At 49.8% G+C, this 12523-nt stretch overlaps 1 protein-coding gene across 7 annotated transcripts in view; it reads right to left on the reverse strand.

The window, feature by feature from the left end:
* Positions 1-359: 359 nt before the first annotated feature.
* MUTYH (mutY DNA glycosylase) overlaps positions 360-12523 on the reverse strand; it is a 36489-nt gene continuing 24325 nt past the window's right edge. For 5 of the 7 annotated variants that reach the window (XM_029618186.1, XM_029618184.1, XM_029618187.1 and 2 more), the window contains 8 exons: positions 11754-11851; positions 10969-11113; positions 4824-4917; positions 4241-4432; positions 4006-4151; positions 1891-2043; positions 1419-1469; positions 360-861 (listed from right to left, as the gene is read on the reverse strand). In XM_029618186.1, the coding sequence (XP_029474046.1) occupies positions 763-861; positions 1419-1469; positions 1891-2043; positions 4006-4151; positions 4241-4432; positions 4824-4917; positions 10969-11113; positions 11754-11851 (978 nt within the window). In that variant the 3' untranslated portion in view covers positions 360-762. The remainder of the gene's footprint in view (positions 862-1418; positions 1470-1890; positions 2044-4005; positions 4152-4240; positions 4433-4823; positions 4918-10968; positions 11114-11753; positions 11852-12523) is intronic. The other 2 variants (XM_029618188.1, XM_029618189.1) reach the window with 2 other exon arrangements.

Consider the following 12523-nt stretch of genomic DNA (forward strand, 5'->3'; position numbering starts at 1 on the left):
TCCCATGGGTTAGAGGATTTCAGTTTGTTTACTTGTTCTCTTGGCTTGGATACAGGTCATACTGAGTGACTGCGGGACGCACTCTGGCTGATATGCAGTAAAAGCTTTTCTGTCTCCATCTGCTGGTAGGGAAGAAAAACCCAGGAGTCTGGACTGATTTGTGGGACTCCAGGAACAAAAGTTAGCAGGTAAGAACCAATTTTCCCATCCGATGGAAGCTGCCATTTAAGTTTGGGTGAATGCCTGGCGGGAGTGCACGCGACTTGCTGCACACGTGGGAGGCGCACGTGGACTGTACAGCGACGTGGCACGGTGCGTGTGGATTTTAGGGTGACTGCAAAAGTTTGAGAGAAGGAAAAAGCATTTAAAAAAGTAAAAAACACATTTATTATTTAAAATCAGAGGTCCACAAAACATGTATAAAAAGCCACCAGAAGAGGAGGCCTGCGTGGTCTTGAAAGCAGCTTTTGGACAGGTCCGTTAGAAATTACCCCTGCTCCGACAGTGCTGGCCACGGCTCTTGCACGCCTGTGGCTGTTACTGGAGCCGGGGAGGGGCGGAGAGGAGTGCCTGCAGCCCAGACCTGTGTGACGTCAATGGGAAGTGGCATTACGGCAGGCTGGCCCTTGCTCTCAGGCCACGGCAAGGCAGAATATGGAGCACGGATTTCCAGACAGCAAGCTCGTCTAGACGAGGTAAAGAATTCCCCCGGCATGGCCGTGCTGCTCGCTCCCCAGCTGACGGTTGCAGGTTATTTGGATATTATTTGGTGGCCGGTTTGAAAAACCTGAGGAGGGAGAGCTGCCTGTCCAGCTCTGGTTTAATGCTGCCGGTGCCGGGGCTCCGTTTCCTTTTACCGGTCTGTAAGGACAGAAAGAGCGAGAGTAAGAGCACTCGGCAGGCAGAGACCGTGCAGGAAATCGGCAGGCAGAGGCCATGCAGGAAATCGGCAGGCAGAGGCCATGCAGGAAATCGGCAGGGAGAGGCCATGCAGGAAATCAGCAGGCAGTGAGGGGGCAGGAAATCAGCAGGGAGAGGCCGTGCAGGAAATCGGCAGGCAGTGAGGGGGCAGGAAATCAGCAGGCAGAGGCCGTGCAGGAAATCGGCAGGCAGAGGCCGTGCAGGAAATCGGCAGGCAGTGAAGGGGCAGGAAATCAGCAGGCAGAGGCCGTGCAGGAAATCGGCAGGCAGTGAGGGGGCAGGAAATCGGCAGGCAGAGACCGTGCAGGAAATCGGCAGGCAGAGGCCGTGCAGGAAATCGGCAGGCAGTGAGGGGGCAGGAAATCGGCAGGCAGTGAGGGGGCAGGAAATCGGCAGGCAGAGGCCGTGCAGGAAATCGGCAGGCAGAGAAGAGGCAGGATGGACGCTGGGCTCTCAGAGGCTTCCACATCACTCAGTAACTGCAGATTTGTGCTCACCTTCATTTTCTCCTGTTTCCCACAATTTCGGCTTTCATACATCTTAAATATCTGAATAAAAAAGAGAGAGAGAGAGTGAGTCTGAGACGCAAGCCCCAAAGGAAGGTGCGAATTCTCTGCAGTCGATCAGCACCTGCACCCCAGTGTTGCTGGCTCAGCCTTGGCCCACGTGGATCAGCAGAGAGGTGCGGTCCCAGAGGAGAGCAGGGCTGGCTCCGGCAGGGTAGGAGGAGAGGAGAGAGCCTCCAGAGGAAGGGAAGGGAAGGTTTTCTCTGAAAGGTGGGACTGGTGTTGACGTCTGGTTTAGACCTTCGGCTGGACTGTCACAGGAACAATTTTACATTCTGCAGAGTTAAGAGGCCAGGAACAGACCTGGTAAAGTAACTGAGAAGGTCTGTGTGCTGACGTGCACCCTGCAGAAACTCGCAGCCTCGCCGACCTCTGGGTGTGTGCGTGAGCGTGCAGCACTCACCTTCTTCACAGCAGACGAGACGGCCGCTTGCTGCAGCTCGGCCCTGCTCACCCATCGAGCCTCGTGCTGCATCGCCGCGGTGCTCCCCGCATTGCTGAGGCTCAGAGAATACACCTGGGACGTCTGGCGGAGGTGGGAGAACATGTGAACCACCTGCGGGCAGCAGAAGGAAGCAGAGTTCGTTTTGGAAGACATTTATTTGTCTTGATTTTCATTCTGCCTTTCACCCGCTTCAGAGCAGATTACATTCAGGCACCGAGGGTGTTTCCCTCTTTCCAGAGGACAAGGATGTGAACAAGGATGTGAACCCTGGCGGCCCTGGTTCTCGCACGAGGAGGCCACGCTCATCTGCCAGAGAAACCAGAGCCCCTGAAAGAGACGTTTGGAAGGTGGAAACTTGCCCACTGCCTGTGCTGGATGGAGGTGCAGCAGCACAATTAAAAGCTCTTCTCCAAAATCTACCGCCCTCCATGCTGGAGCCCCTAAAACAAAACCCTTTACAGAACAGAGCTAAGATCGAGCTTCCCAAGCTTTTAGGCACTGGGAGCTCACATGATCCCAGCGGATGTGCAGTCTCCCTCCCGCTGCTCCCCAAGCTCTTCCTATGACCCCCACCTGATCCCATCATCCCCCCCTGCCCCCTCCACCCTTCTCTAAACATCCCCGCTGACAGCTGGTGAGAGGCGAGGGCTGGCGGACGACAGGGATCGGGAACTAAGCCTGCAGATTCAGCAAACTGCAAGGACGTTTAGGGACTCGGACACAATGCAGAGGTGCCTGAGTGAGAGCCTGCAAGAGAAGTGAAATCATGTCAGGGCTGCCGCAAACGGGTCCAGATGCAGGAGAAGGGGGCAGCGCCGGCAACTCGCTCCTGCATTTCCCTGAGGGCTTGCGGCCCTCCAGGACTGCACTTTGACCCCCATGGAGGATACAGATGCATCCTGCTCCTGTCTGACCAAGCAACTTTTGGAAAAAAATGGTTTTTTGGCCCGGCTCCGTCAGAGCCACTGTTGGGATCCTGGCATTAGGAGCCTTCATTCTCCTATTTTAACAGAAACCCCCTCTCTTCCCAGTCTGCTCACTGCAGCAATGATCCTGCGCTCCTCATCGAATCCTCTGTCCTGCGCACTAAACCCGGTCACCAACAATGACCATGACGCCCTTTCCCTGGGGGCTTTGACCACTGCCCCTTCTGCATCCTCAGATCCAGCCAATCAAGGTATCTGAGATCAAGCTGGGACCCTTCTCATTGCAGTGCACAGCACGTACCACGGAGCCGGTCTGACAGGCACCTTGCAATGGCTGCTGCTGCCCCTTCCTGCCTGCCTGAGGTCACGGTTGGCTGCTGCTGCCCCTTCCTACTTGCCTGAGGTCACGGTTGGCTGCTGCTGCCCCTTCCTACTTGCCTGAGGTCACGGTTGGCTCTCTGCTGCCCCCTTCCTGCCTGCCTGAGGTCATGGTTGGCTCTGCTGCCCTTTCCTGCCTGCCTGAGGTCATGGTTGGCTCTCTGCTGTCCCTTCCTGTCTGCCTGAGGTCATGGTTGGCTCTGCTGCCCCTTCCTGCCTGCCTGAGGTCATGGTTGGCTCTGCTGCCCCTTCCTGCCTGCCTGCGGTCATGGTTGGCTCTCTGCTGCCCCTTCCTGCCTGCGGTCATGGTTGGCTCTCTGCTGCCCCTTCCTGCCTGCCTGAGGTCATGGTTGGCTCTCTGCTGTCCCTTCCTGTCTGCCTGAGGTCATGGTTGGCTCTGCTGCCCCTTCCTGCCTGCCTGAGGTCATGGTTGGCTCTCTGCTGCCCCTTCCTGAGGTCATGGTTGGCTCTCTGCTGCCCCTTCCTGCCTGCCTGAGGTCATGGTTGGCTCTGCTGCCCCTTCCTGCCTGCCTGAGGTCATGGTTGGCTCTCTGCTGCCCCTTCCTGCCTGCCTGAGGTCATGGTTGGCTCTCTGCTGCCCCTTCCTGCCTGCCTGAGGTCATGGTTGGCTTTCTGCTTCCCCTTCCTGCCTGCCTGAGGTCATGGTTGGCTCTGCTGCCTCTCAGCGTTGCTTACACAAGCACTAGGCTCCAGGAGAAGTATAACTAGAAGGACCTCTTTGCCAGGCATTCGGGAGTTCGTAACTTACCTCTCCAATGTAGCGCAGGCCTCGGACAGCTCCAGTCTGTCCTGTCACTGCTGCCAGGTGCTCCGCCAGCGCCTGCTCCTGTTCCTCTGCAGATAGCTGTGCCTCACTAAGCAGGCTGGGGAACTCCCACATGCCTGCCAGCAGTCCTGTGAAGGGAAGGGCACAGCTGTGATTGAGAGGGGACCCTGCCAGAGCCTAGCAATGTTGCAGAGGGCTGCAGCTGGCCGGGCATTACCTGAGCTGGGCCTCTGGGTGAGCAGGTACTCCGGCTCTCCACGTACGCCCCATCGCTCCAGCACGCAGGTCAGTGTTTGCACCTCCCGTGGCTGCTGCTTCACAGATTTTCTGGGGAAGTTTTTCACGCCCAAGCTGCTGTCCCATAACGCTGTGGAAGGCAGGCACAGGGGGCAGGTACCAGCTGCAGTCACTGCAAATGAGAAAAAGGGCAGAGGATGAGGTGCTCAGGATGTGTGCAGAGAGATCCTGTCCCTTCTGAGTGCAGACGCCCCTTTCCCCCAGCCCTGTTACCGCACCCGTGAAGAGCACATTGGAGGTGCTTTCTGGTCAGCATCAGTAACATTCACCTGTGCCTGAGGGTTGGCCTTTGTGTCTCCTGCACTTAAAATATGGCTATCGGCGGCACTAGGACACTCTTTCCAGCCTCTAGCCACGCCCTCATCTTTCCACACTATAGAACAAAACGATGTTGCCAGAGGATGCGCGATGGACCTTGGTCTCACACAGCAGGGCACTTCTTATGTTCCCTCCCTGTTAACAAGCTCCCCCCTCAAAGTCTATCCCCCGACTCCATGGCTTACCGCACTCCTCTATATCCGACAAGGACTCAGACTCGAGAGCGGCTTTTCCCCGCAGCCTCTGGAATGCAGAGTCCCCCTCCTTCTGCACCTGGAGCTGAGAGATGGGAGTACAAAGAAAGGAAGCAGTGAGTGAGAGATTGTAAAGACGGAACAAGAAAGCTCTAAAGAAATCCTGGGCCAGTTCAAACCCCCCAGTAACATTATTTAATGGCATCATCAGGATGGGACGCAATCCTAATATAAACCTGTAAACTGATACTCCAGGTTCATTCATTCATTTAGATTTAGAAAGCGCTTTTTAGTCACTTCATGGCGGATTACGTTCAGGTAGAGGACTCACAATCCAAGTTTGTAGCTGAACATCAGTGAGATCTGAGCCCTGGTAGCCTCGTGTGGCCGGAACGCCCGACTCAGGCAATCTGCCACCTCATTCTCTGTCCTGGCCAGGTACAATCGCTCGTAGGAGCCCAGGGACGAAATCTGCACGGCCTCCTGCCAGAGGAGGAACAACCCAGTGCCTCCCTGTTTGCTGATGTACCACACTGCCACCTGATTGTCTATTTGGATGAGGGCCGAATGGTTGAACAAGCAATCCCGGAACATCAGATCGCTCACAGCTCCAGGAAGTTGAGCCACTTCCAAGGTGAGCCACTTGGACGGAACACCAGCCTTGGATGCCTTTGCCCATTTGGGCAAGGGCCTTCTGTACGAGTATCCTTTGCTTCCGCTGGTGATGAAGACTCTCTTGAAGCTCCAGCAGGACAAGGGGACCATGATTCTCGTGGCCTCTTGTTGGCCGAGGCAGGTCTGGTTCCCGCTCCTGAAGGACCTGTCTGTCAGAGAACCGATCAGTCTGGGGACCTCCTCCAACTTGATAACAGGATCAGGGCAGGCGACGCCATCCGAACCTCAGGGATTAGCCTTGATGGCCTGGATGTTGAGAGGCTATTTCTGCGGCCCCTGGGCCTCTCTGACGAAGTGTCTTGGGTTCTGGTAGCTTTCAGGAAGCCTTCCACCATAAAGACTTACAGTCTGAAGTGGAAGAGGTTTTCCATGTGGTGCGCAGGTCATGGCTTGGATCCGTTTGCCTGCTCTACTCCAAAGTTGCTTGATTATTTTGTGGTAACTTTCGGAGGCTGGCAAAAACCAACTCAGTCAGGGTACACCTGAGTGCCATCAGTGCTTACCACCAGGGAGCTGGCAATACGCCCATCTCTCTGTAGCCTGTAGTGGGATGGTTTATGCAGGTCGTCCTTCTCTGTACCTTCTCCATCGCAATTATATCTTTTTTGAGATGCGGCGACCAGAATTGTACACAGTATTCAAGGTGCGTTCTCACCATGGAGCGATACAGAGGCATTATGACATTTTCCGTTTTAGTAGTGGATATTTGAATTTTATTTTATTACAACTTATTGTATTTTTCTCCAACTGTACTTTTATTTATTTTACTTTTTTATTTCTAGTTATTTATATGGTTCAGGAGTATGAAATATAGTGGTTTTAATTTTATTTTCTTTATTATTATTGCAAACCGTTTGGTCAATTTGCTTTAAGACAGTATGTAAAATGCTTTAAATAAATAAATACATAAATAAATGTGCCATTCCTTTCCTGAGCTGATGATTTCAATGTATTATCCACTATGATGCCTAGATCTCTTTCCTGGGAGGTTACTCAGCTTGTGTCCCTCTACATAGAGAAAATCAAAGATCTTCCCACACAAGAATGAGCAGGAAAATCTCCATCTAATCCTGGGACAAAGAGGAGAAACAGCAGCAAAGTAAGTCCCCATCCTTCCACCGGGCCAGAACTGTAACCGGAGCAGAGACCAGAACTCAGGAGCTCTCTGGTAGTTGGTAATTCTTTTCTTTCACTGGCTTATTTATTACTCTGGCATCAACATTCATATTTGCAAGGAACATATAAAGCTGCTATTCGTCAAGCTGAAAAAGACTCTAGCTCAAAGCAACGTGAACTCTCTATGAACCATCTGGGCAAACTTTTCAAACTAGTACAGAAGCGCTCCAAACCTGAATCCCAAACCACTACCACCACTACAGGGGACCACGCAACAGAAAACTTTGCAGAATTCTTCAGGGACATGATCCTGACACCTCCCCTTCCACCCCATCTAACACAATGACCTCCTCTTCTTTGCCAACAGAATCACCCCAGCTCTCTCCAGACATCACCACTCTGTCTGACTTCAGAACCATCACCACTCAAGAAGTAAAGAAGATCCTCCAGCAAATTAGTCAAGCCTCTAGCCCACTAGACCCAATCCCTCCAAGATTCACTTGCAATCTAAAACTAGATCTAGCCCCTTTGGCTATCCAACAATCTTATCCCAAGGCTTCCTACCTAAGATACTTGAAGAAGCTGTAATCAAACCTATCCTAAAGAACAAAACCAGGCTCCATTCCCAACATGGTAACTATTGTCTAGTCTCCAGCTCCCTTTCTTAACCAAAGTAGAAGAATAAGTGGTCTACTTCCAACTGTTTGACTTTCTTGAGAAGAGAGCAACATCCTCACCAATCTGGCTTCAGAAAAGGCCATGGAACTCAATCCATCCTATTGGCCATTCCAATAATATTCATCTAAAACATAGACCAAAGGGACGACTTCATCTTAGTCTTATTAGATCTTGTGCAGCCTCCTTATTCAGCACTTGGGTAACACTGGCATTGAAAGCAGTATCCTGATATGGTTTGAATCTTTTCTAATCTATCTCATGGGCCAACAAATCTTGCACTCCAAAAAAACCTCCCATGTGGCGTGCCTCAGGACTCTGTTCTCTCCCTGATTCTCTTCAATATCTACAGACCGATATCTAACTTACCAATAATGTCAAAAGTAATTGAGAAAGTTGTTTTTAACCAACTTAATGACTTTGTTCAAAAGACAAATGTCTTCCATCCCAACCAATCTGATTTTCGTACTAATCATAGTACAGAATCTGCTTTGTTGTCATTGACAAATGACATCAGACTTCATTCTGATTTGGGTGATGTTGCTTTTACTGTCTTTTTAAACATGAGTCCTGCTTTTGACACTATTAATCATTCTTTACTTATAAACCGATTGGTTGAAATTGGTATTGTGGACGGTGTTCTTATATCCTATCTCACGGATCAATCATTTCAAGTGGATTGGGCTAATGAGAAATCAAGTGTTAAAAGCCTGCAACAGGAGTTCCACAGGGCTCTCTCTATTCTTTCTCCATTATTATTTAATATTTTCATTTCACCTTTGGCTACTCTGATTCAAGACCATGGCTGTTAGCCTTCATTTTATGCAGATTATATTCAAATCACATTATTTGTTAAAACTCGTTCTAAATTTGACATTAATATTTTAAATTCCTTTTTGGATTCTGTTGCTCTCTGCCTAACAAATCATCATTTACAAGTAAACCTGGCTAAATCTGAAGCTCTTTGATTTAACCTTAGAGCTCCTTCTTCTCCATTGATTCCGGTGATGGCTGGAATTAATATTCCATTGAAAGATACCAAATATACCCTGGTGTTATTTTGGATTCACATCTTACTATGACATCTCAAATGTTCATCTGTTATTCAGAAGGCGATTTCTATCTCTGATTTATCCTTTTTTTTTTTTTTTACACTAAGTAACAAGTACAGACTGAGGTTTTGCACCTACAACATCTGCTGGAGACAGAGAAATACTGACGGACCTTAGGATATAGGGCAGAGTCTGTCAAAACTTCTCTGTCTCCAACTGCTGGAGGGGAGGCAAAACCCAGGAGTCTGGGCTGATTCGGGTACGTTTAGGGAACCATCGTTTTTAAAAGATTACAATTGCTTCAAAACACCTCGGCTAGATTGATCTATGGACTCAAGAGATATGATCACATTACTCCTATTTTATCCGCCTTACACGGACTCCCAATCATTTCTCGTATTTATTGTGCACTGCATACAGGTTCTCCATCATACCTCACTAAATTGCAAACTCCTTATGTAACTGTACGCTCTCTTCACTCTTCCCAGAAAGGTTTATTAGCTCTACCCTCGCCATCTGTGATTCGTCTTGACTCAACTCGCTATCAGCGAAAAGATAGCTGTGGAACCTGTTACTATTTGACCTTCATGTTAAAGTTAATTTTGCAAAGTTTAAGAAAGCAGTTAAAACTTTACTTTTCACATAGATATTTACTATTGCCTAATAACAATGTAATTTGCCATTTGAGTTGTATTAGTTTTGTTGTTTTTTAACGAGTGACTGAGTTTTGTCTTAGTTAGAATGGTATTATGTTTTATTGTAATTTTTTTCCCATTTATTTAATTGCACAATTTTTTCCTTTTATGTTTTATTGTATCCCTGCGTGGTTAACACAATTTACAGGCAATATATACAATTTTAACAAACAAATAAATAAACTCGTCCAGTCTGTGAACTGATTCAGTCCTTCAACATTGAATGTCACCTGTTTGCAGACGACATCCAACTCTGCGGTAAAATAGGATCCAATCAACATGTTTCCTTCGCCATTCTCAACAATTGTCTTACAACAGTAGCCCAATGGCTCAGTAACTCACACATTCAAACTTAACCCTCCCAAATCTGAACTTATCTGGCTAAGCCGATGAGGTGACCCCCTGCAATTGCTACTTTTCCCTATCAGAAACCTTCCTTCAGCCCTAAGAATGTGTTTCAATTGACCAAAATCTCACGATGGAATCCCATCTCGCAAAAGTAGCGAGAGCTTCCTTTATGTACCTACAACAGATTTGACAATTATGCAACTACCTGGATCAGCATAGCCTTGCTACTATAATTCACGCACTAATCACCAGTTGCTTAAATTATTATAACTGACTCCTGAATGCCCTCTCCCAGTACAATTTAAAACGCCTCCAACTCATGCAAAACACGGCAGCCAGAATCTTGGTAGGGGCTGAAGCCTTGGACCCTACTAGACAAGCGTCACTGGCTCTTGCTAGAAACCAGGATAAAATTCAAGGTCCTTGGCTTCGTCTTCAAATGTGTGAATAAACAGGGCCCCAGGGTATCATCCCTTCTCCTTACTTCCTACAGCCTCATTAGACAACTTGATCCTTCACCCCACTGAGCCTTCAGCCTGCTGTGCTCCCAAAATCTGCAATGAGGAACCGCTTCCCGTTTGCCTTGAACCCTCCTACCTCACCTTTCGGGAAAAAGCAAAGGCCTGGCTGCTCAAAGCAATCCATTAGTAGCTAATTAAGGGCCGGATTTACTAAGGCTTTTCTCTGTCTTAGTAAACGAGTCCCTACGTTCCTATGCCTGGACGCGCTGCCAGCGCGACTGCGACGATACGACGACCGATGTAACTGCTAACGTCTTGCTAGTCTTTAAAACTGAGTCTAGTCTGCCTTAAGACCATTCTTTAAAAAAAAAGCAGACTATCAAATGATTGAAAGTAAATAAGTAGCGAGAGGGTCACATTCTTTGGGTTTGGGACCCGCGCCTGGAGAGGTTTTTCGGAGGGTGTGGTCGCTGCTGAAGGGGCTGCAGGACACGAGGGAGCGCGGATCCTGCGTTACTGCGGTGCCTGTCTCTCCGTCTGCTGGCTGTGGAGGGAGATGCGCTCATGCTGTTTGTCACAGACTCTCATATTCATGCTATAACTGGGGGGGGGAGTTTGCTGGAGTCACAAATCCTAATATCGATGCCTTTGTAGGAGAGTCACCTAGCCTCATACTACTCCTATGGAGGGGGGATTAGGGCAGAGGTCACACATCCTGGTGGAAGGGAGACAGGAAGAGGATCCAGATTGTTATACTGCTCCCGGGAGGGGGATTACAGATCCTCATCCTTCTTATGTGGAGGGCATGAGTCACAGATCTGGGTTTGGCTCCCTGCAGGGCCTCAGGTCTCCCAGTCTGTGGCAGGACAGGGGGAGGTTGTGCTCTTGAGAATGAGATTCCATACAGCCGAGCCCCCTCCCACTGTTCCCTCTACGTTGTCCACACGTACACAGCAAAACATAGTGCGCACAAGGAATCCTGGTTCATAGCGCACAGATTTGAACTCGGCTTATAAAAAGTTGCACTTTTTGCACTCGCCTTTCAAACATTAGAAGGAACATTGCCCTCAGCGCCCACCCTGAATCCCCAGCAGTAATAGCACACAGGCCGTACCAGTCTGTACGTGCGACAGTGGCTCCTCACCGGACACTCTGCACACAGGGGCGCCTTCGGAGTGCACAGCAGGGCCCCCAACTCCATCAGAGCCTGGTTGAAGTCGCCAGGCCTTGCAGGATCCACCAGTGCGTCAGCCAGAGTCCTGCCAGGAAGAGAGGAGAGCTGACATTTCTGCAGGGTAAGCATAGTGCACTTCCTGGCCTCCAAACTCTCGCAACGCTGCAAGCCATCAGCATGGCACGAGGACAAGGGTTGGAGGTAGATCCTAGGGAGTATGAGTGCGGGAGATTTCAGAACAAGATGCTGGGGGTTCCTAACATCACACATATTCTGTCCAGTGGTGAAGCTGGAGCCTCAGAACTGCTGCCTTATTCTAGGTCTCTTCTCTAAGCATTCTGGGATTGTAAGAACATAAGAACCTGCCATGCTGGGTCAGACCAAGGGTCCATCAAGCCCAGCATCCTGTTTCCAACAGAGGACAAAACCAGGCCACAAGAACCTGGCAATTACCCAAACACCAAGAAGATCCCATGCTACTGATGCAATTAATAGCAGTGGCTATTCCCTAAGTAAACTTGATTAATAGCAGTTAATGGACTTCTCCTCCTCTGCTTCTGGCAAACAAATCCCAGAATGCTTACGATGCGCGTTTGGGCTCGCCCTGACCTCAAGGCCTGGAGTTAGTTCAGCAGCCAGGGAGGCAGGAGTCGGGTGCTGTGGCAGGGCAGACAGGTTGGTGTGTCATGGGCAGGAACCTCAGCCAGGCCACATTCAAACCTCACCAGAGAGCACTCCTCACTGCAGGGCTGTCAGAGTCTGCTCCAATGCTCCTCACACGGCACAGAACCCGGATCACGTTCCCGTCCACGACTCCGGTGGCCTGCAGCACAGAAAGGCAAGATGTGAACCCATCGGCAGGAGGGACCCCCCAGCTGATCCCTTACTCCAGGCTCCGGTGAATTCTCCGACTCCTCACCACTTCCAACGGGAGGCTGCGCTGAATAAACATATCCTAACGTTACTCCTGAGTCTGCCTCCTTGGAGCCTCTTACTGTCAGAGATTTTCTCAGAAAAGAATTTGCTGCCTGTGCATTATTTATTCCTTTCAGGTATTTGAAGCTCTCGTCTCCCCCTTCTCTTCTCTCCTCCTCTCCTCTGCAGTACTCAGTCTAATCTCACAGGATTTTTGGTGTAAACTCTGCACCCCTCGGCCCTGCATTTATCCTTTGAGAGGTCTCTCCATCACCTGTGCAGGGAAATTAGCTCCTCGTCTTGGTAATTATTATGCTTCTCTCCAGAGAGTCATCAAGAGAGTGAGAGAAAACCTGGTTAAACCCCTGATCAGTTTAGCACATTTAGCCAAGTCTCCTGCACAGGAAAGAGTTCTGGGGTCTATCATGAACCCAAAACTATCCAGAATGGGACAGAACTCAGCAGAAATCCTACAGACGCTCTGAGGCCACAGAAACGCCTCTTAACGGGCGTCGAGCAGGAACCGGCGGCTTCCCCTTACTACTCACCGCGCCTAAAAGAATATTCAAATTGTGAGGAC

The sequence above is a fragment of the Rhinatrema bivittatum genome, chromosome 10, assembly GCF_901001135.1.
Source record: "Rhinatrema bivittatum chromosome 10, aRhiBiv1.1, whole genome shotgun sequence".
Lineage (NCBI taxonomy): Eukaryota > Metazoa > Chordata > Amphibia > Gymnophiona > Rhinatrematidae > Rhinatrema > Rhinatrema bivittatum.